Raw genomic sequence first — 22,712 nt, 5'->3', positions numbered from 1 at the left:
TGGTAAAGGATCTAAACCCATAGTCTAAATACACAGTAGAAATTAGTGGGCAAGTTGTTGCAGACAGCATTGAGCAGGAACCAACAGGCCAAGAGGTCAAACATGAAACCAGAACAGCAAGGACAGGAAGCCCTTTGCTTCGTTTTGGGAACTTTCCCCTGTGCTGACGGAGGACTCCAGAGGTCGGCTGTATTGGCCTGACGGAGCAGGAGCACCTCGAGCTGTTGTCAGATCACCCCCCGGCTTGTACTTTTAATTATGTGAGTGGAAGTAGCCTGGCTAGTAAGACCAGCTGAGCCAGCCCAGAATATCCAAACCTTCAGTGGGGTGAGTAGATAAGTACAGGTTAAATATCAGCATCATTTATGGTCATTTTTAGATGGATGCAAAAATAAGTTACTTTGCTAGAGATACAATAGTCATGGTATTTACTAATGAACTATGGCTCAGTGAAAAGCGACTGTGACCGTGTGTCATCACGCTGTCTGTGATTGGCCATCCATCCTTGTGAACGTGGAGCAATTGGCCGGCAGGTCTGCTAGCAATAACCGTTAAGTTGTTCCACAGCAGCAGCACCCATTTTCTTTGTCCTCTTTGATCCCGTGCTGAAGACGGTGTGCTGGGCTGCGTATTCGCTCCAGTAAAGTATGCAACCTCCTGAACACTGTTCACTGGACTAACAAAGGAGCGGGCCTTGCTGTTGTTACCGGGGGAGGAAGGGGGGGGGGGGGGGTATTTGGATTCTTGCTCAACAAGCTGCTTCACCCGGTGTGTGTGTGTGTGTGTGAGGGAGAGGGAGACTGACATGGAAATGCCATTCCATTGGTCAAAAACCATAGCAACATAGTTCCACCTATGACAAGGGCGCAGCCAGTGGTTTTCGAAGGAGTGATGTGAAGCAGAACGTCACATGGGGGGAGGGATCGGAAGTCCGGGGGTCCAGTTTTGGCCCGAGGCTCCAAACTCAAATTGAGATGCAACTACACGTACGACTTGTTGTGCTGATCCACGCAGCCGCTTCGCTTTCAGCCGACTACAGTTTGTCCCCCTTTGAAGCGGTTTATATTCTTTCCAGTTTCACAGTTGTCCAAATTGCTTTAATCGTTTCACAAATAAATACTGTAGTTTATGTGCATAATTATATAATTTAGCAAATGCAAATTCAAAGTTGGAAAATATGCCTTTGTCAAGGGACAAAGAATAAGTTAATTTTTATATAATTGTTTCAAACAAATAAAAGTACATTTGTACATGAAAGGTATTTAGGGGTCGTTTGCTTGCGTTCACCAGTTTAACAGCAGAGGCTGCTGGTCATAACAACATACTTTAGCTCTTAAAGGCCCAATCGGTAAAAGCATTGCATAAGAACTGACCCGAACACCGGCTAACACTGTGAGAAAATATATGCACAGTTTATTGATAGTTGCAAATAGGTGAGGCACGCACAAAATAATCAAAAATCAATAATGTATAGTGATGAGATCTGAGCATGTTTTTTTTTCCTCTCTCTAAAACATCAGAAACGTCAGTGAGTCATGGACTGAAAACTGGGGCAGGCTGTTAGATTCTTGACTTTATTAAGAATTCCTCTGTTGAAGATAAAGTACTCATGAACTTGAAGGTCAGGCAGGAGGCTAAAAACAGGCCCAGCTGCTGCAGCGCCAAAAGAAAACCCAAATAACTTGATAATCCACATATGAATATAAACAGAGAAATTCCAGTGACTACTACAGGATAGCAAATTGTATCATAAATATATATATTTTTTAACTCCTGTTCATATTCATGGCTTTTTAAGACCTGCTTGGGCTCATTCTTCTTCTAACATGATTTACAAATTACTGTACAAAAAGGTCTTTCTAGAACATTCAGTGAAAGGCCAGTTTCACAAAGGACGAATGATCAGCATTATTTACATTTGGCTTCGGTGCCACTGTAACACACACAAAGAACAAAAGGCACTGTTACAAATGTCCAAACATTTAAACACATACTGAAAGGAAAACTGGGCATCCGTTCAGTAGAACCAATCGATAGCGTTGCTGCTTCGTCAATTCGACCAACATCAAGTCGTTGGACAGTGTGGCTCATGGTGAATTCAAGCGAAGCGGCTAGAATGCAACGCTGTGAAACTAAAGCAGTGTTCACAGAGCGACACACGTTGTGTGAGTTCCTGTGGATTGATTTAAGAAAATTGGAACTTTACAGTCATTCAGTTCAGCGCTATGAGTCCATGGAAAAGGTGCAACAGTGGGAGTCATATTTCTATTCAAATGTAAAAGTTAGCTGCACATTTACGTAGATACGACGCGGCATTGTTATCAAAGCTAACAAGCCAACAGAATCCGGTTATGAATTATTAAGCTGTTTTCAGTGGGTAAAAAAAAATGTCATAATTGATATTTAATAAATACAAACAATAGAAACTTTGGTAAGTGTATTACAGGATTATGAACACTGTTCATAATCTTCCTTTTTTACAGATGTATCACGGGCACCATGTGTTTCCAGCCGGTAAGGGTATCCTTTTATTAGTCTGTCCATTGGTTACAGGAACATTTAAAGACAGGCGAATCTTCACGCTTCATTTGTCCGCCGAGTCGAGAGTCCGTAGCGGGAGGCGGTCTGTGGAAAAGGCAGCGAGGACGTTGGTGGCGTCGATCCACGGCTCCCGAGCGAGCAGCAGCGGCGGCAACAGCGGCAGCAACAGCGGCGCGAGCAGCTGGGGTTCCGGTCCACAGACATTATACCGAAATCATCGGCCTCTCCCGTTCTCACGCAGCTTCAGCTCCACCCACTTGCCACGGACGCCATCACTTGAGCGAGTAGAGCAGCTCGGCGGTGTGGCAGAGCGACAGCGGGTGAGCCGAGGAGAAGTACTGGCAGCACAGCCAGTCCTCGAGCTCCGCGTTCCTCTCGGGCTCCAGCGAGCGCTCGGCGAACTTCATCATCAGCAGGGCCCGCTTCACGTCCAGCCAGTTCAGGAGGCCCTCGTGGCGGCCTCCGTCGACCCCCTGGCCGCGCCTCTCCCGCTGCTGCTCCATCAGGTCCCTCCTGGGCCCCCAGAGCAGGCTCTGCAGGACGCGCTTGGCCTCCTGGATGTGGATGCGTTTGATGGGGTCGGGCTGAAGCAGCAGCCGGGCCAGCCGCTGCAGGCCGGCGGAGTAAAGGGAGACCGCCGGGATCGGGGGCAGCTCCTCGCAGCGGTAGTCTTGCTCCTTCAGCGCTGGACTCGCCTCGAACGGGTTGGCCTGGTGGAGGAGCTCGTAGATCAAGATGCCCGTCTGGAACTCGTCAAACTTGCGGTACTGCGCTGCCGAGAGGATCTCGGGCGCCAGTCGGGCGTGGTCGCGCTTGACGCGGGGGTCCCCGCTGGTGGAGGCGGCGTCTTCGGGCGAGCGGCGCTTGGACTTGGCGAAGTTGCTGATGAGAAGCCGCGGGAGGTGGCGCTGACTCTCGGCACCGCTTGAGCCGCTGCCGTTGTCGGCGGCGGCGGCTTGCTGGGGGAACTTGGAGGGCCGCGGCACGTGGGGCACCAGCAGCAGGTTCTCGAGACAGAGGTCGCGATGCGTGACCCCGTGCTCCTTCAAGTGCTCCAGGCCGTGGCACAGCTGCAGGAGGAGGAAGCACACGCGGCGCTCGTACACCTCCGGCTGGCTTTTGTGGAACGCGGCCCACTCCCGGACAAAGTCGGCCGCCGTGTGCCGAGGGATCTCGGAGGCGATGACCACCACCCGCTCCCGCTCCACCTGCTGAGCGGGCGCGGGGGGCTGGGGCAGCGACGAGGCGGAGGCGCCGGGCAGGGAGACTTCGTCGGAAGGCAGCATGCTCTGGGGCACGCAGGCGAGGAAGTGCCCGCAGTCCTGCTGCAGGTTGAAGTGGGGCGGCATGCTCTGCAGCACGGACAGGCCGTACAGGTGGCCCTGTTTGGCCTCCACGGATGGGCTCTTGCAGATCTGGAGAGAGGGATAAACACAGTGATCGGTGGGGGCGAAAGGATTAAGCGAAAGGAGACGAAAGGGAGGGAGGGAGGGAGGGCGGGGGAGAGAATGATTCCCCACACAGAGACGGGAAGGGAGTGGAGCAAAGAAAACATAAGAAAGGAATTCTTGTGCGAGGTCAAGGTCAATTCAGTCTCTGGTATCACTGCGGTGGAATCAATGTCCACGGCGCAGATCCAAACCCAGTCCTCAAGTGAAGAGCTTAGAGAGAGCGAACTTGGGTATAAGAATAACCAAACAACATACGGGTGAAACTCGAAAAATTTGAATATCGTGCAAAAGCTCATTACTTTCAGTAATTCAACTTAAAAGGTGAAACTAATATATTTCTATATATATAGCCATAATCATCCGAATTATACCAAAGGCTTGAAATATCTCACTTTGCATGTAATGAGTCTATATAATATATTAGTTTCACCTTTTAAGTTGAATTACTGAAAGTAATGAGCTTTTGCACGATATTCTATTGTTTGGAGTTTCACCTCTAAATCAACGCTGAATTCATATTATAACGTGATGCTTTTGTCTTTGAGCTGGAGGGGCCCATTCTTGATGGCGCTGCCCTTGAAAACAGGTTTGTCTGACTCTTAAATCCCGCCTGGAATGTACCTATTAATTGGGCCTACAGACATTAAGCAGCACACACTGTACAAACAGCCGCTGCCATGCGCAACACTAATGGCTTTGGGACAAAGGTTAGTGAGTGTGAATCCACACCCTTCTTCCTAGTTGTTTACACTACCACCCCGGAAGGCTTGTACCGCGGTTTCAAGACCACCGCCCGATCTTAAGCTCCTCCCTCTGTCCTCAAACTGTCAAAACACCTTCTTGAACGATACAAACTTCGCCCACTGAGTAAATTATTCTTTAAACAATAAAGATTATCTTAAGTGGGCCGAGGGTGGCTCTGAGTGGACAGAATAAACCTGAATGTACATTGCAAAAACACACAGCCAAAGCCAGAACTTACAACTTGTTCCTATCTAATCTTATTCTAACTCACCCATGGAATAATGATCAGGTTCAGTAGGCAGTAAAAAATGCATTAAACTTCTAACCTTAACTGCCAATTATAGACACAGTTCTACTGTAGAAGCATCTAAGTTAAAACAAGATTTTCTTGAACTGAAGACATTTTGGCTTTAAATAAAACGATCAGCAAGGTCATTTTCCTGTGCCCTGCTGTTTTGTGGAATACTGCTCATTGTTCTCATAATTGACTGATACCTTACTTAAAAGTAGATATTAAATGTATATTCCAGGCAAAGTAGCAGCCTAAGGAGTGTTTCACTCCTCGGTATAAAACTGCATTTTTTCTTGAACAAATACAATTAACTTCATGGTGAACATTTACCAACACCATCCTACACTCATCCTACACTCATCCTACACTCGGCTCATTACTCCTACCTTCACGGCGTAGGAGTTGCTGGGGTCGGAGGCGCAGGCGGCGGAGTAGTACACGGCGTCCCCCGAGTTGCAGCTCGGCTTGTTGGACGTGAGCCTGAACAGCGACCAGTTGCTCTCCTCGAACCTGAGCGGGTTCCTCTGGGAGCGGGTGAAGTGCTCCTCGCATTTGAGAGCCAAGCGCCGCAGAGACTCCGCGTACAGGCCCCCCAGCTTGGAGTACACGCCCTCCCGGCTGTCCATGTTGCTCAGGAGCGTCTGCAGCTGCATGCTGGAGCCCAAACGCGCCGCGGGGCCCGGCTCCGAGGGCGAGAAGGGCGCGCTGAGCTGCGGGGAAGAGGAGCAGGTGACGCTGCTCCGGCAGTGGGCCCCGAGGCGCCCGCGGGTCTTCGGCGGCTCCTCCAGCGTCCGCGACCTGGAGGGGCGGCCCGGCGGGGCGTGGCAGCGCTCCAGGGACTCGCTGGAGGAGAACATGGGCCGCGGGTCGACGGGGCTCGACGGCAAACTGGAGCGGGAGGCGGCGGGGGGGCCCACGTCGCCCTCCGAGCCGCTGAAGGGGAGCCGCGGGTACGCCCGGGCGAGGGGCCTCCCCTTGGCGCCGTCCGGAGCCGACGCGGTGCGGTTGAGCATCTTCTTCTCCGGGAGCGGCGGCGGCTCGGCCCCCGGGCTGCCCAGCGACGGCAGGTGCGGAGATCCCGGCGCCGAGGCCGCCGGACTTCTGGAGAAGGGAGAGGAGCAAGACAGCCGCGTAGCATCCCGGTAGCCTGGGGGGGGGGAGAGAGACGAATGAAGGAGGTCTATTAAAAATGACAAATTTCAACATTTTGGCTTTCATTTCGGGCTTTCTCACTGAGAGTGAGAAGATGGATACATGTCTGTACACCAATAATGAAGCTACAGCAATCAGACTTCTTAGTCATGGCACAAAAGGGAAAGGAAAAAGCTGAAAATAAGGTTTGAAAGAACTTGTATTGCCACAGTTTAATCAGAAGAGTCAAGTGGCTGGACATAGGCATGTTACCCAACATCACTCACGGGCTCTTGATGCATTCACTACACCCCTCTCCTGACACTGCTGGGCACAAACACCTACCTCGTCGCTTAAAAACAGCTGGATACTTCCACGATCCATGGCTCAAGCCGACACTCGACACATATTCCATCCAATTACGATCCGTTTGTCAATCGAAGACTTAAAGTAAGAACTTGACATGCCACGACTAGAGGAGACAGATACTGCGATAATTGACTGGTGCAGTCTTCAAACACTGCTTTAGCAGAGGGGGGGGGGGGGGGGGTGCTGTAAAGGAAAAGAAAAAATACCGTAGGATGTAGCCAAGCCCTTTTTCCCTCGTTATCAGAGTCCATAATTATCTCTTCAAACAACATTGCGCAGGAAGTTACAGCGATTACAAGTGTCTGTTCCTCAGAGGATACGTGAAGGTCGAAAACTATTTCAAAACCAAAGGACCTGTGCCACTCCTTCGGTTTAATGATTGTAGAAATATTAAACCCATTATAAAGATGACCCCCACCGGTCGAAATAAACCGGATAGTTGTATTTCAAAAAGGGGAAGAGGAGAGATAAGCTGACAGACGCTGTGGTTAAACCTCGCAAAGAGCTTCCTTTTTCCTCTCTTCATTTGCTTTAGAATTTGCAGTGCGACAAAGTGCGTCTTCGTATCCAAACACTGCGACGCGGGGTTCGAACAAACCAAAAAGGACACCGACCTTTTCCCAATGAACAACAACAACAGTCGACCTTATCAGATGTGTGTGTGTCGCACATGGCCCAGAGAGGCCCCCTGGTAGCATGTGTGCCAGTGTTATTTACCGGCGTCCCCGGTCAGGTTGTCCGTGGACGCCGTGGAGCCGCTGGAGCCCAAGCGCCTGACAGGCGGAGGAGGAGGAGGAGGAGGAGGAAGAGGAGGAGGGCTCTCCGCCGGCGCGTGTCGGCTGCAGCGATCCAGCTCCATGTTGCTGCCGCTCATCTTGCTAGAAACTCTGATGGAGGAAAAAAAACAACAGAAACGGGGGGGGGGGGGGGGGTAAGTGAACACGAAGGGGCCGAGCGAGACGCCGACATGCATTCAGGACGGATGGTTTTTGGTAGAATTTGGTGTGTGGCCTGCGTCGCTGACATCACTGACAGCCCGCCTGCGTATCCGAGTGGTCCAAAGGGTTTTCTTCTGAAATGTGTCTGTTGGTAAACGTGGAACCGCTCCACTTCCCCTTTCGTGTTTCCCTATCGTCACTCTGTATTACCAATGCCGCCGCGCAAAACAGCACACTTGGGTTCAAACGACGAGCCACTCGAGTAGTTTCCCTTCCTATTTCAAGAGGGACATTTGATTATGTGTTATGTCTGAAAAGAACTGAGCCTCTCGAACAAATGCATAGTATACCACACAAGTATTTTAAAAAGTGTAACAACCAAACCCGTAGGTGTGTTGAATCGAGTGTGTGTTTTATTGTCATTTACCCCTTTCGTTTTTTGAGGTTGTGTTATTTCTACTAATAAAAAGTCACACCTAGTGCCACGATAGAGACTCACAAATAGCAATGAAACCTGTGCATGACTGGACTTCCCAATCAAGGTGACCAATTAGTTTGAGTGACAGCCATTCACTTGTCTCATTATGCACGCTAATAGCTCAGGGAAGCAAGGTCTAATCCTTCATCCCTCTTTCCTCTCCTCTGTTGCAAAAATGACCCCTATATGCATTCATCTGCTACCCCCCCCCCCCCCACACCCAACTTCAATTCCACCATAAATCAGCAGAACAAACAGCTGGGGGGGAGAACAGGAGAGGAGCACAGGGGGGGGACAGAGGGTTAGGTTTTCTCCGGGGCAGTTAGCTAAAGGATCCGCTATCATTTTACAGACAAAAGAACGGGGATGAAAGGCCGTAGGAAATGCTGAGGCGGAGAGGACGGTACTGGGGGGGGTGGGAGGGGGGGGGGGGTGGGGTGCAACGACGTCCAGAACGCTCAGATTTGTATCCAAAACAAGAGATTTTGAAAGAATGCCATCGCTTGCGTCCTGTGGGGGGATGAGCGCGGATGAATGAGCCCTCCGAGCGAGGGGATCGGATTAGGACCGCGTGTGACAACATATACAAGCATTCAGGGGCCGCAATTAACTATTATTTTCTACATATAATCGCATTATACCAAACGTTAGGATTATTTATTGTAATGTCAGGCAAAGGAGAGACATAATAATTGAAATTCGTTTTTCTGTTGACGGACTGATTGAGTATTTCAGCTACGAAAAAGCACGATTTATCAGGATTCATGATCGGTTTGCCCAGTTTTAGTCTATGAATGAACGTCACGGGAGATTTAATCACTTCCTTTGCGAATACAAAGTAAAACGCGAGCCGCCGCGGGCTTCCTGCGTCAACCTGTCACACGTTCTGCAGCCCAGCAACGAAATCTAGGTTTCACTATCACATGAGATCTGTTTTGACGCACATGCTATCCGGATGTGTTTGTGCGGTATTTATACCGTGTGACGGTATCTGAGGGAGTTTTTAAAAAGGGATCGGATGAGAAATACAGCTTGTATGTGGATCAAGTTCACACAACCGGTTTCACTTCCTGACTCCTTTTTAAGTCTGTGTTGTAAATATATTACAATATGACAAGGAATTGTATGTTGCTACAAGAAAACTGCTATGTTGAATTTCTGATGAGACGAATGGAAACAGATTAAACGTCAACCCTTTTGTTTTATATAAAAGTGACAAAAGTTGTTGCTTGTTGCATTGCTGCTATATTATAATGCATCACATTGTGCACGTGTCATTTTGCCTACTTTGCATGTTACACAGCACGGGGAAGAATGACCCATGTTTGCAGACCACGGCTGTATAGCCACATAAACACAGACCCATCAATGGTTGACACCAATCCTCTTATCTTTTACAAATTACAGCCGTGCATTGTTATCTTCTTCACTGTCTCCTAAACCCTTATTCAGTGCAAGCCACTTTCATTTATTTGGCCTTTGCACATCAAGAATCACACTTGGTTCTACATCAGTTTCACTCCAACCAATCCTCATCTTACAACATACATTCTTACCAAAAGAGTGGACTTGATGAATAAAAGTCATGGTGTGGGGGGGGGGGGGCAATAAGGACTTAGCAAAAAGATCGACCACACGCCGTCTGCCACTGTGCCGCCTCTCAAATTCTAAGACACTTTTTCTGCACAAACTAAAACAAAACCACTTCCTTACACAGGTCTAGATGCGTCGTCGATACCTACCGAGCACGCATTTGAGAGAGATGCCATCAGGCGCCTACCTCATGCTGGACGGGCGAAAGGATCCTGGTCGGGGCACAAAGTGCCCCCGTATCAGACTGGCGGCTTTCTAAAGCCCCGCCGCGTGTAGTAACACAACCCCCCCCCCCCCCCCCCCGGCTCCACACCGGTCTATATGTGTATTTAAAGTCCCTCTCAGCCAGAACAGCAACAGCATCAATTAGACGCGCAAAGATCTGAGCGCCCACATCTGATATGTAGCAATCCCTCATTGACGTAGCAGCAGCGAGAGGCTCTCTGGTCGCGAGAGGAGGAGGAGGAGGAGGAGGAGGAGGAGGAGGAGGAGCAGCACGGCCAAGAACGACCCAAACTCAGTGGACTTGAATCCCCCGAGGCTGATCCACGAATTCTAATTCTATCCATGGCAACCGACTTCCAGACGGGGTGGTGGTGGGGGGGGGGACAGTTTGGGAGTTGCCGGTGGCGACAATCTGCTCACTAAAACCCCTCCCGTTGGCAACATTCGACGACAAGCGGAGTGGCTCCTGGAGAACTCAGGTAGGCGCACGGACCCGACCACGTCGAATGCAGGTGGACCCGTTTCACAAGGAGTAAAGGAGGGGACATTTGGTGCTTCCCGTTGCGGTCAAAGGCTTCGGGAGGCTGACTTTTTTTTCTTCTCCCCAAACCATCTGTGGCTTTTAAATGATTCAGCACATCGAAATGCTTCTCGATGGGGTTCCATTTTCCATCGACTCCACACACACACACACACACGATTGTCATATTCAAATAATAAATGCGTATGTAGACATAATTTCGATTCTAGACTCGAGCGGCTCAAGGTGGCAGAACATCCGTCTGTCCTCAGGAAGTCTCGGCTGTCTCTTGCACCTCATCGTGTCGTCCCAGACACACACAGGTTTTTATCTTGAGGACCTCATTTGATGCTCTCTTAACTAATAACACCGGGCCTCGTCGCTCTGTTTCTCTTCTGGTGCAGCTGACCGCGCAGTGCCCCGTGCAGGCTCAGGTCAAAGCACTTCTGCAAATGTTACTGCTAATAAATTACAATTTAGATTCTGAGCCCTGAGTAGAGTAGGTCACAATGGAATTATTTTGCACTTTCTGCGAGTGAAGCAATTAAATATGTTTGCAAAGTATTAGGAGTAACCAAGCCATGAACATCAAGAATAGGAAGAATTCTCTAGATTTTTTTTTCAAAGATGCATTTGAATGTCTACAAATGAACGCTTTGTCTCTATATGTTATTTTAAGGGCAGTTTCTTTTCTTTACAGTTATTATGCTGCAGTCAAAACTAATTTACAGCAACGTGACAGAGCTGGGGACTATTTAACAGACCCATTTTGTGTGTTAATTAGAACTGAAAAAGCCACATTACTAGCATGAATAGAACAAGGCGTGCATTGAGGAACGTGCCGGAACAGTTTGAATGATCACAAGCCACAAGAATAGAGGCTGATTCAAGGCTGAATAATGGTGCTGTGAAAGAGGAAGGCACAGTGAGACTCACACAGATGACTGCAGTGAGACGCAAACATGTGCAGAGTCACAGCGGCACTAGCGCTACGTACACATACAGTCCCATATTTATACATTTAGACTAAGTGCATGTTGAAAGTGCTAAACTAGAGAATTTAGTGCCGCGGCTAAATTACAGTCCCATTTAGCACGCAAAAATGTGCTATAATGGGCAGCTCATTTTTGATAAATGCATAGCATTCGTCTTTCAGCAAGTTTTTAGTCTACTAGTGTATAATTAAACCTCTATTAGACTTCTTTTATGTTATATACATATGCACTGTATTATAAATACTGGTTAAGATCGACCCTTTCTTCAGATTGCTGGTGTATTTAGTGTGCTTTGCCCTCAATCAGCATAAAGACTATTGTAAGAAATCATAAATAGGTTTATTTGAATGAAATTACACGCAAACACTGCTCAGTTTCAGCTGCTCTAAAGAAAGCTTATGGTGATAATTAGCATTTTGTCATAACTTCTGACATTTGACTGACTGCGATTAGCTGAAAAAGATCAAATCAAGCAATCACACATTTTGCTGGGATGGAAACAGTAGGCAGTGTTTAGTAGTCGTTCAGTTAGTTTAATAGGCAGACCTATTAGTGGATTCATTATTAAATGTGTAAAAGCCTCACAAGAAGTTCTCTGTTATTCTTACCTGTGCAGTTTCTTGGGTGGGGGAGGTGGAGCATGGGGTTCATTGTTGGCTGCTCCCTGTCCTGCTGCCAGCAGCTCCGAGGAGCCCCCGTGCAACGGCTGCTTGGACGGCATGCTCCCGTTATGCTTGTCTTCCTCCTCTGCACCGGTGCCCTCGCTCTCCCCCTGACAGGCACCATTGTTGGGGGCGGCCGGGGGGGCCGTGCCTGGCTCTGTCATCGGAGGGGGGCCGCTCTGGGCCTTGGAGTCCCTGGCCTCCTTCCAGACGGCAGCCCCATTTACCAAGCTTGTCACCGGAGAGGTTGTCCACGGTTTGGCAGCCGACTTCCTCTTCTGCCTCTCTTTTGGCTCTCTCTCGTCGTCCTCCTCTTCTTCCTCTATGCGACAGTTCCAGCCGGGACTGTGGTGGTGAGGCTTGTGCCAGCGCTCAGTCACTGCTGCGCCGTGGTTCTCGGGCTGGACCTTGAAGTGGCCCTCTCTCGCAGAGACGAGGAAAAGCATCGGGAGCTCAGGCAGAGGGACGGGGGACGAGGTGGACGGCGAGAGGCCGGAGGCGCCCAGTCTGGAGAGATCGGGAAGCGGGACGGGGGACGAGGTGGACGGCGAGAGGCCGGAGGCGCCCAGTCTGGAGAGATCGGGAAGCGGGACGGGGGACGAGATGGACGGCGAGAGGCCGGAGGCGCCCAGTCTGGAGAGATCGGGAAGCGGGACGGGGGACGAGATGGACGGCGAGAGGCCGGAGGCGCCCAGTCTGGAGAGATCGGGAAGCGGGACGGGGGACGAGATGGACGGCGAGAGGCTGGAGGCGCCCAGTTTTGGGGATCGGGTGTTCCTCTTCGGGGGAATGGGTGGGCTAGACTGAGGCTTGGGGCAAATAGTTGGGCTGAGGCAGGCTTCCGGGGTCAAAGAGGGGGCGCTGTGGCTGTGGCTGGGCCAGCGGAAAGCCGGACTGCTGGGGTCCTTGCGCGCCGTGGGGCTGAAGTGGCACTGGGTGCTGATGGCGGAATCTGGACTGCTAAGGTAGAAGGTCCTGTTCTCTTCTGTGTGAGCGGCCATTATTGTGATGGTGGCCCGGTGACTCTCTCCCGAAGGCTCGGGGCTTTTCGCTGAGTTCTTTGTCTGGTTAGGGGACACCAGATGGGACTGCACCCCGTTTCCTTGTGGCCGGCGCTTTATTTTGGTGCTCTGTGCGTAAATGGGTTCCGAGTCCAGCTGTTGGTCGGGAGAGCCGGGAGCCGACTGCAAGCTGCCCGTGGCCGTTGGGCTTTGGGGGCTCTCTGTCTTCACCCGTCCTCCTCCGGACCCCTCTGCACCAGGAAGTGAATCCGTGCTACTTTGGTAAGAGGAGTCCGATAGGCTGCTCTGTTCAGAAAGGACGGGAGGGGAGTGGAGTCCGGGTGGCGGAGGGTCGTGTCTGAATGGCTCCGCGGTCAGCGCCGCCGTGGCGGTCGTACCAGAAGTGCTGAAAGTCTTACTTGCAACGGCGGCAGCACCAGCGCTGCTGACGCCGTTGCTACGAACCGTCGTGGAACTGGAAGTGACAAGGGCCACAGAAAAAGGCATCTCCGCAGATGCCCGCTGGGACTCCTGACGATTTGCTCTGGCAGTTCCACTGATTCCATTATAAGTGCTCTTGGTCATTGTGGTGGTCGCGCTCTGCTCCCTACAGATGTCTCCGTTGGCGTTCTTCATCAAACTCTGAGAACCCCGGACCTCCTCCTGAGTGACAAAGATATTGCTGATGATCATGGAGTCTTTGGGCAGGATGTTGGGGGATAAGGAAGCCAGGGAGAAGCAGTTGTTGAAGTCCTTCTTGGCTTCGGGGCTTTGAAGAACACCCTCTCTACGGGGCTTGTTGCAGCCGTTGCCGTCAATGTAAAGGGACGACAGGTCCAGAAGTTTCTTCAAGCCCATTCCCCCGACTGGGCTCTTCGTGTTCTCCTGTCGCACATGAAAATGAGCGCACATTCATGAACAGGAACATCATTAGGGGCAGTAATGAACTCAGAAGGTACGTTACAGGAAAAAAAGACATTCAAGGGAATCACCTGCTCTATGTTCATGTTGACGTCAGTCACGGACTCGTTCATCATGGTGGGTTTGACAGCGATGGTTGGCTTGCTGTAGGGCGAAGGCGCCGTTAGTCCAGATTCTTCATCACCTCCCGGGGCGCTCTTCAAGCAGGCGGCCTGCACATCCAGGCCGCCGACAGTCTTGTGGTGTGCACTGAGCGGGTGGAAGCAGTTCTTGCAGGAGCCGGGTTTCCACACGTGTTCTGCAAAGTCGCTGCACGCTGACATCTTCGGTTTGCTGAATCGGAGTTGGTCAGAGGTGGCTTTGTGGTGACGCGGCGGACGGCGAATGACCCTTCATGGCTGGCCCACAGAACATCACGAGAAGAGGAGAGAGAGAAAATAGGTACATTGTTAAGTTAATGAAGTCATGATATTTATGTGATCACTTTTTTCCACTTCATATATTGTATCAGAATAATATCATATCTTTGTCACCTAGTAAAACTCTTTAAAATCCACTTCATGCCATCAAATCATCATGTAACAAACAGGACGATTTGGACTTTCGTTTGCATCAAACTGTTGGAGGGACTGCTCATTTTGTCTTGGGATGCACTAATCTGATACTCAGTTTGGTTTCCAACCTGTTAAATAAAAGCTGTGGTCAACAGATCTGCGCTTGATGGAACCCGAGTATTAGAATGGGGAGAAAAAGTTGAATCTTAATTGGTTTTGATTTTTTTTCTGAATTAAAAATCCTGCAATTTTTGGGGGGTGGGGGGTGAAGGGGCCAAAAGAAATAAAGTAAGTTGAAGTAGCTTAAATACTTTCTTGAAATCGTAAAGAGGAAGTTCAGGCTGACAAGTGTCTCAGGGGGGGTCACAAAACCCTAGCTAGGAGTGTCATCTGCCAACGTAACCCAAGAAGACCAATATGTGCTCTGCTACTTGTTCCCATGGTCTCCTGAATTAGAGGGCATGCGGTTTCCGATGAACCAAAGGAGCTGCCGGTGTGATTCCGGAGACATAAAAGCCCTCCAGAACCCTCCCCAGACCCGACGCGATAGAAGACGACTGAGGAGCCTCAAACATCCCGAAGGTCGGAATGTCGGGAATGTCCTAAGTCTCACCAGGGGGGGAATCTCACACCCACTACAACCTCCCATCCCCCTTCCACAGACACACACACACACACACCTCCCACTCAACATGTGTGATCTCCTCGCACAAACAAACCGACCCACACACCACCTCCTTCCCCTCTCTTCGCTGTGTCCTGTTTAACGTGGGTTGACAGCGAGAAGATCAACACCATTTCGGAGAGATCATTTGTTCCCTGGCATCTGGGGGGGTGCCCCCCTCTTTATGTCCTTTAAAAGCCTCTCGACAAGGTGCTGCAATCGCCCGCCGATGCGTTAGACCACACCACGTAGACTCATTATCCAAAGAATGAATAGAGGAAGCCGGAGGATGAACGCCTACTTGCATGGACTTATCAAGAGTCACGTCATGTATCACAGCCATGCCTGCAGTGAATGTGAAGGGACTGATGAAGATATTTCCCGTTGCCAACGCAGGTAATGCATGTTTACATTTTTCTTTGTTCCGTCTGACTCAGTTTGGGCAGGAAGGCGCATACCGGCTCTCTGTTTGTTTAAGCGTTCCTGCGACAACAGCGGAAACGGCCTTGCCTTACGTCTTGTGGCATTGTGCGTGAGTCACGAAGCGATGAGATCATTAGGCTACTGACTGGCAATCAGCAAACAGGTTGAGGGGGGGGGGGGGGTTTCGAGGGACAAAAAGCCGATAAGAGCAGACTGACAGGGAGAATGGAGTCCATGTAGTTCTGCAAGTCCCATTGGTAAATCAAAGAAAACAACAAATGTGGGAATTCCAATTAAATTTCTTCTTTTTTTTTTACCACAGAAATACCACTCAAACTTCATCTCAGTTTATGTTATTCCACCTTTTGTTTACATGTTCATCCCGGCTTGTTTGAACAGAGATAGACCCCGCTGTCTACATTCCACACGCCTTCTCAAGCTCAAGGTCCAATATTTCTCACTTCCCTTTGCAAACACGCGGCACACGGCGCACGGCGCACGGCGCAGCCGCTAGATGTTCAGCCGCGTGACAAATTTCAAGAGGCCTGCCAGCAGACTAAAACTCAGACTGTGAAAAATATCTCAGGAGCACGTTACAAGTCTGGGGCTCGAAAAAAAAATGAGATGCTCGCGAGGGGAGATGGTGGTTAGATGTTGGTCTGGTGTGGAATCGGAGGTCACCCATGACCCCCAACTGGACGCACAGTCACATGGCCACTAGATGTCTCAAAAACACATTCAATACTCTTAATGCATTATATGCATAGTCTGAAAACCACATTTTTGGTGACAGTGTCTGGTGCAAAAGCTAAAAATAGGCCTTTCCTGAGAAACGTTTTAAAAAGCCCACAGACAGGGTGATCAAGAGGAGCAATTATAAGGGACAGGTTAGAGGGCTTATCATCCTCAACAGCTGGTACAGCCGGAATTCATCTCATTCCCCCCCCCCCCCCCCTGAAAAAACACCAGCGCGCGCACATGAACGCGCAAAGGGACAGCATCAATGAGGCATAACGTCGGGTCATTTGATGACGATTATCATTGAGTTACTGTATCAGAACACACCGTGTCATCGTATTGAGGGCGTTTTACTCCATTTTTGTATTATCTTACCAAAAAAGCTCGTTAACTCTCCCCCCCCCCCCCCCCCCCCCCCGCAGAATAACAGTTATAACCCAAAATATTAGACAACCTATGGTCCATATTACGGTCTGATAACCTGCTTACATCAGCGTATGGTCGACCATTGTAAAACAAACCTGTATAATATTTGTCACGCCTACCTCACTGGGGAGGGGGGGGGGGGGGTCTCTTTTCTCCATATTCGTTAGGGATTTCCGCCCAAACATGTGAACTTTAGACAAATATGTCAAAACTTCTAACTTCTTTAGAGGGTTGGAATGTTTAAGAGCATGTTTAGTGAAAACACATCCGGCAGAGACAACACACCATTACACGTGCCTTTAGTCTGAGCTTCCGTTTTTCAGATTTCATGAATGAAAAATAAAATTAAAATTCGTTTCCCCCTGTAGCGAAATCCAGTTAACGTCAGAATATTAGTAGAGAAATCTTCTATTCCCCCCCCCCTCTGCACTGTGTGAACCGGCGAAAAAATGGCTGTTTTTTAAATACCTGCTTTAATACAATACATAGGACATGTTAACAACTCGACTCGACCTACATCGTGCAGCAGCCGGAATAGGTTTTAAATGAAATAAATACAAGCTGTGATAAAAAACACGCCAAAGGAACCAAGGTGATCTATTCACTGCTTACCTGCTTGGACTTTCTCTTCCCCTGGCAACACAAAAACGCTCTCCCTCCTTCAACAAAACCAAAAAATAACAATGAAAAAAACCCACAGCCGATCGAACACTCTTCGAATTCCCGCGAAAGCCGAATGTCCGCCTGACGTGATCCCAACAGGCGACAGGTCAATGCCCCGGAGAGAGCGTGTGCTGCCGCGGGCTGCTCCCCGGCTCTGGGTGCTGCTGCCGCCGCTGTGCAGAGGCGGAGTGGCGCCGGTTCCTCTGCAGCAGCGTGGAGCGCGCACGAGGAGGTGGGAGGAGCTCCAGAGGGGAGCCGTGCAGCCCGGCCAGTGGCCATTCACTCCTGGGTGTCATCGGGGGCTTTTGTTTCTATTTAGCTGTTATAAGGATTGGTTTTTAATCTAATTATTTACCCCCCAGCTGTCATTTGATTTGCAGGAAAAGTGTTACTATATATTATCAAAAAAAAAGAACATGCTCTCTCTCTCTCTCTCTCTCTCACACACACACACACACACACACACACATTGAAATGTGCAACCAAAGAATGCAAACTTTTTTTTGGGGGGGGGGTTAAAACGCACTGGGCTGTGTAAGTTTACTAGGCAAGCCATCCATCTTGATTGGAAGCCCTTTGATGTGGAAGGTGGATGTGGCTGCCCCCCCCCCTCACAGCTCCTGCTTCTGTTCATCAGGGGCCGGGGTGACAGCGAGATACAACAACACTGTGGACGCCTGGCCCCTGCTGGTTTCCATCAGAGGCAGCAAAAGGAGACGCGAAGCTCGCGGAGCAACAACAGCCGCTGCTGTTGTTGGATGAAGGTAGTTCTGCTTTTTGAGATTAACCTTCCACCTGAGCTTCTCCTCCTACGTCTAATTGGGAGGTTACACTTGAAGCAGCGTTTTATCCGTTGGGCTCCCTGACTCTATTTGAGCAAAACCAGAATCTGATGGGGTTTTTTTTAGGGGGGCTTTTTTCATTTTCCGTTTTCTTTGAGCGTGACATGAGGAGGTAACACGGGACACCTTCATGTCCACATCGATTGGACACAGAGCACGCCTGTTTCCTGAACCTCACAAGAGGATTTACAGCAGAGCCGAGACGATCAGCATAAAGTAGAACAGCGGAGACTGGGTCCAGAGAAAGATATCTTTCACAAGACCACCTGTTACAATTATCTTAAGAGGACAGTTTGTGCTTTGCATAAAAATATGGAACCATCCATACAACACTGCTGTTTTGACTTATTTCATAGTACAGTAAATGTATTCAATAAGTGGAATATTCGGTTATAGTATTAATGTGTATCTGTGCTGAAAATCTTCTTGATAACTATATGGGGTGTTACTCTGCAGGCTTGCTGTAAGGTTTGTGGAATAAAACTGTTTTCAGGGACGTGCTTCAATCACAAGCTCAGGTTTTGGTGCTGAGATGTTGCAGGAACAACCAAATTAGAAGAGGAAAGCAGGGAGGTGGAACCAATTATGACCACTGCAATGTTGAAAAAATATCTCCAGTGTAAATTCTGCACCATGATCACTATCTCATGAGTTTAGAGTCAAACAGTAAAACATTTAATGGAGGTTGTAAGATTTTGTGATTAAAATATCAAAAAGCCATATAGGGTATGTGATGAAAAGGTCATAAAAAGTAAAAGTATAAGATGTCATGAAAGGTACTGGTGTCAAAAAAACCTTCACAAAATATAAACAGTGTGGTATGTTAATAAAACTTGATAGAGCAGTATGTCAAAAAAGTGCCCTCTTACTGTGTGTGTTTCGGCTAATTGACAATCCAGGTATTGTGCTGCTCAGGTTTCGGTCTGTTTCTGAATGTCACTTCCCATTTCCACAGGAGGCGCCATAAAAGATATCCTGTCGCAACACCAAAAGGTCTTTGTTTGCATTTGGCCCGCATGTGAAGAATAATCTTTAGTCCGTCACCAGAGACATTAGACTTTCCATTTGAAACTCAACTCTGAGACTCTCCTCTCGATAAAAACATTCTTTTTTTAAAAGCAGCAGCTCAACTCAAAGTTCAAGTGAAATCGGAAACATATTCAACAGGTGCTTTGAAATGAAAGATGAAAGAACCTCTGTTTGCAGCCGGCCTGTTTGCTGCTTGTCGGAAACACCACAAAAAGCAAGAAGAAGGGGCAGAATGTGCGGCGGCCCCCGCGGGACCCACTTTCTTCTCCACAGGTTTTCACCTATAAAACCTGAACATTCAAAGGTCCCCCCCCCCCCCCCTGCTTGTAACTGTATGCAAGTTACCACACATTATTTGTGTGTGTGTGTGTGTGTGTCAGAGGGAGAGATGTGTAGCAGATTTAGGGACTTTTCCCCTCCGGGTTGCCGTGGCAGTGATGTGGAGCAGTTGGTGTAGCTTGGAATACAAAGCGCACCTAAATACAAAGTAAAATAACTCACAAAAAAAGCTCTTTTTAAAAAATGTTTTATCCCTAACCGATCATCCGATGACGATATTTCTCCACCGCCTCCATCGTGGCATTCTTGTACTTGTCCCTACAAGCTTACCCTCTGATTACGAAACACACACTAAACACTTCACCACCAATACCAAAACGTCACTTGTATACAGACACTGAGGGCTTTTCTACTGTGATTTTACTTTAATTTTTCCCAGATTACCCATAATAATACAGGGTAACTCAAAGTTAGATCATAAGCTATCATTTATCAAAACTTGAGATGCAGGCAAGCTATTATTATCTACTTAGAATGCATTATTGCTTAATTATGAACTATTCCAAGCCTTTGTACACAAACATGTGAGGAGAGAGTGCCAAGGAGCATTTTGGTGAATAAATATATCAACATTAAAGCAATAGCATGAAAATTTGTGATATTATTTTCCTAATCAGGTTTACAGGTGTTGGTGACTTTGGACTAGATGTCAGTATTTTCTCTCAATTTAAATCATTAAAATGCAAAGATGCCATAATATGAACATTTAATGTGAATAATGTATTTAGGAGGATCCGTGAATCCCCCCCGCCCCTTTCTTTTCGTTTCTCATTTGTTCAAGATAAGATTTTCTGCTATTTGGCGGGCGTGTCCTTCAGGCAGCGATACAAACACCTACCAGCTGGTCAGTTTGGGGATTGGTTGCTTATTTGGCTCACAACCAAACGGCGCTAATACCTATTGCACACCGCTGACCCTTGACCTGTTTGCCTTGGGATGGGGCCGCTGCTCTGCCTGAATACTTGAACACACAGCAACACAAACAGGAATGTAAGATGCACACACGCCAATACACACACATAGAGCCATCTGCCAGATGCATCAGTAGATCTACAAATGCCCAGGTCAGACTGTCAACACAAAGCACTGTGTGTGTGTGTGTGTGTGTGTGTGTGTGCGTTCATTGGTTTACGGGGTGCTCTGATAATCTTAAAAAGGCATCCGAAACCCTCCTTTTCTCAGAAGGCGTCCCTTCCCTCCCACACGCTTAGTGTTTACTAGAATTAACCAATTGTCGGAGTTTTGTATTGTGGCACTTTAAGGGCATCGATGTTGAAAATCAAGCCTCATAAAGTTCGATGTCACACACAAAAGGAAAATTTCATTCAGTTCATTTACCTGCTTTTTGCCCAGTGCTGTGATTACAGTAAGTCAAGGTCACTGTGTCTGACCTTCACAGACTGTATGTGCACTCTCTAGCCATCCAACTCCCTTTACCTGACACACACACACACACACACACACACACACACACACACACACACACACACACACACACACACACACACACACACACACACACACACACACACACACACACACACGTTAACAGTTAAGCAGCCTATTATTAAAGAATCTACCCAACTCTCCGTATTTAGTTTGAATGATGATGAATGAACAATGAAAGTTTACTATGAATGAACAATGAACAAGTTTACCATGAGGTTCTTATGCCAGTGATTCATTTTCAGTCACCCCGAGATGTAACAAAGGCTCGAAGACAACAAAAAAGATGTGACACGGGGGAAAAACATCACCACAAAGAACTGAGGAATCAATCCTTCATCCTTATTTCTGTATTTCTAATTGATCCCAGCACCTTAAGGGACTCAATCTTGAGCTGGTTGTGGTTGAAATGTCTTACATGAAACAAGGATATAACAAGTGTAAATGATGAAAATGGAGTTGAGGACTATTCTTAGGATAGTGGTTATCTTTGCATAACAACAACCCTCAACCACGTGTTGCACTTACTTCCACACGTGTGCCAAGCAAACATCCTTTTAACTGCTTCTGATAGATAAGATCAATTCCAGAGAGAAAGGCCGAACCAAGCGGCATCTCGCCTCCTGCGCGGAGCAGCTGACTCCTCGTTGACTCCTCGTTGACTTCTTCCCTTCTGCGGGGCGCTCTGTGTCTGACAGACAAAAGAGTGAAGGGATGAACGATGAAACCCTCGATTAGTCGAATGGACACATGACGGTTGTTGTACAGTTGTTGATTCACAGGAGGTCTTTGTAAACCCCCCCTCTCTGTGAAGTGCCCGAGGCTCTGTACAAAACAGAGTCGAATGGTGATGAGTAGCGTGTGAATCACTCTCGGTTCCCAGACGCACGCACGTTCACTCCAGACCCCCCCCCCCCCCTCCCCCCCTCCCACCACTAAACCACCCTCCTCCTGTTTGCTTCATCTCTCCAACTACTGATGACCTCCTGAAGGTCACATGTCTTTATATTGGGCTTGTCGCGAAAAGTGTCGACGCCCTGCTTGCTCTTTGTTTGTGCTGACTGTGCATGGCTTTATGTGTATGTGTATGTGTGCATGTACACAATAAGGAATGCATTTCTTTTGATCAATTCATCAGATCTTCACTCATTTTATTTGTGAAAAAAAAGTATTTGTTTATGCTAGAAAATGAAGCTCTTCTGTTGATATGAACTTGATTGTGATATAGACTGTTGCAGGAGTGCCTTCAGCGTCATAATGAAGAATCCCTGCCGGATCTATTAGTTATTCGGCAATAACCTGAAGTAAATAAGATACCTGCTAAGATTATGTGCAGGTTGAATTTTCTTTTACCAATGTTTCATATCCGTGTAACATAGGGAGGTCGCTTGGGTAGATGTTGGCTCTGCAAAATGCGCCTGATCATTTTATCACTAAAGAAAACAGTGGAGATCTTTTAAATGTTTACCGTGTGGTTGGAAAACATCCGCAGGTCTTCACATGTTCATCAGTTTTAATGCAACTGTATTTAGTGCAGATGCCTGTGTGTATCCAGGCGCTGTGAGCAGAGCGCTGGGGGAGGGGACAATATTGTGTGAAAATGAGCATGATTCTGACAAAAGTAAATTCCCTTCCACATACAGTATGGGCATGGGGTTATTTTTTCCCACTTGGTACATCTGTTTGGTAAATAGCTGGATGCTAGAGACAAACACAACCCAAAAATA

The 22,712-nt window shown here is 48.3% G+C and overlaps 1 protein-coding gene and 1 long non-coding RNA gene across 2 annotated transcripts; one reads left to right on the top strand and one right to left on the bottom strand.

Annotated features, from left to right (window-relative positions):
- Positions 1–1,398: 1,398 nt before the first annotated feature.
- Positions 1,399–17,504, bottom strand: LOC119226835 (inactive tyrosine-protein kinase PRAG1). The gene is made up of 6 exons (XM_037485158.2): positions 17,279–17,504; positions 13,933–14,259; positions 11,886–13,825; positions 7,246–7,415; positions 5,415–6,175; positions 1,399–3,956 (listed from the first exon to the last, which is right to left on the bottom strand). Exons 2-6 carry the CDS (start codon positions 14,182–14,184, stop codon positions 2,814–2,816), a joined length of 4,266 nt encoding a protein of 1,421 aa, XP_037341055.2. The 5' UTR covers positions 14,185–14,259; positions 17,279–17,504; the 3' UTR covers positions 1,399–2,813.
- LOC119226836 (uncharacterized) lies at positions 15,081–19,187 on the top strand. The gene is made up of 3 exons (XR_005121286.2): positions 15,081–15,475; positions 17,967–18,093; positions 19,127–19,187. It is a non-coding gene; the product is annotated as an uncharacterized LOC119226836 (long non-coding RNA).
- The last annotated feature ends 3,525 nt before the right edge of the window (positions 19,188–22,712 follow it).

Source organism: Pungitius pungitius, chromosome 18 (assembly GCF_949316345.1).
Source record: "Pungitius pungitius chromosome 18, fPunPun2.1, whole genome shotgun sequence".
Classification (NCBI taxonomy): Eukaryota; Metazoa; Chordata; class Actinopteri; order Perciformes; family Gasterosteidae; genus Pungitius; species Pungitius pungitius.
This window is presented reverse-complemented; position numbering and strand designations above follow the sequence as displayed.

What these genes read in the sequence shown, in the direction of transcription:
- LOC119226835 (XM_037485158.2), bottom strand. Translation starts at nt 14,184, where the DNA reads ATGTCAGCGTGCAGCGACTTTGCAGAACACGTGTGGAAACCCGGCTCC. An exon ending in TCAACATGAACATAGAGCAG is followed by an intron (nt 13,826 to 13,932) that starts GTGATTCCCTTG and finishes CATGTGCGACAG; the next exon opens with GAGAACACGAAGAGCCCAGT. An exon ending in CAACCTGACCGGGGACGCCG is followed by an intron (nt 6,176 to 7,245) that starts GTAAATAACACT and finishes CCCCCCCCCCAG; the next exon opens with GCTACCGGGATGCTACGCGG.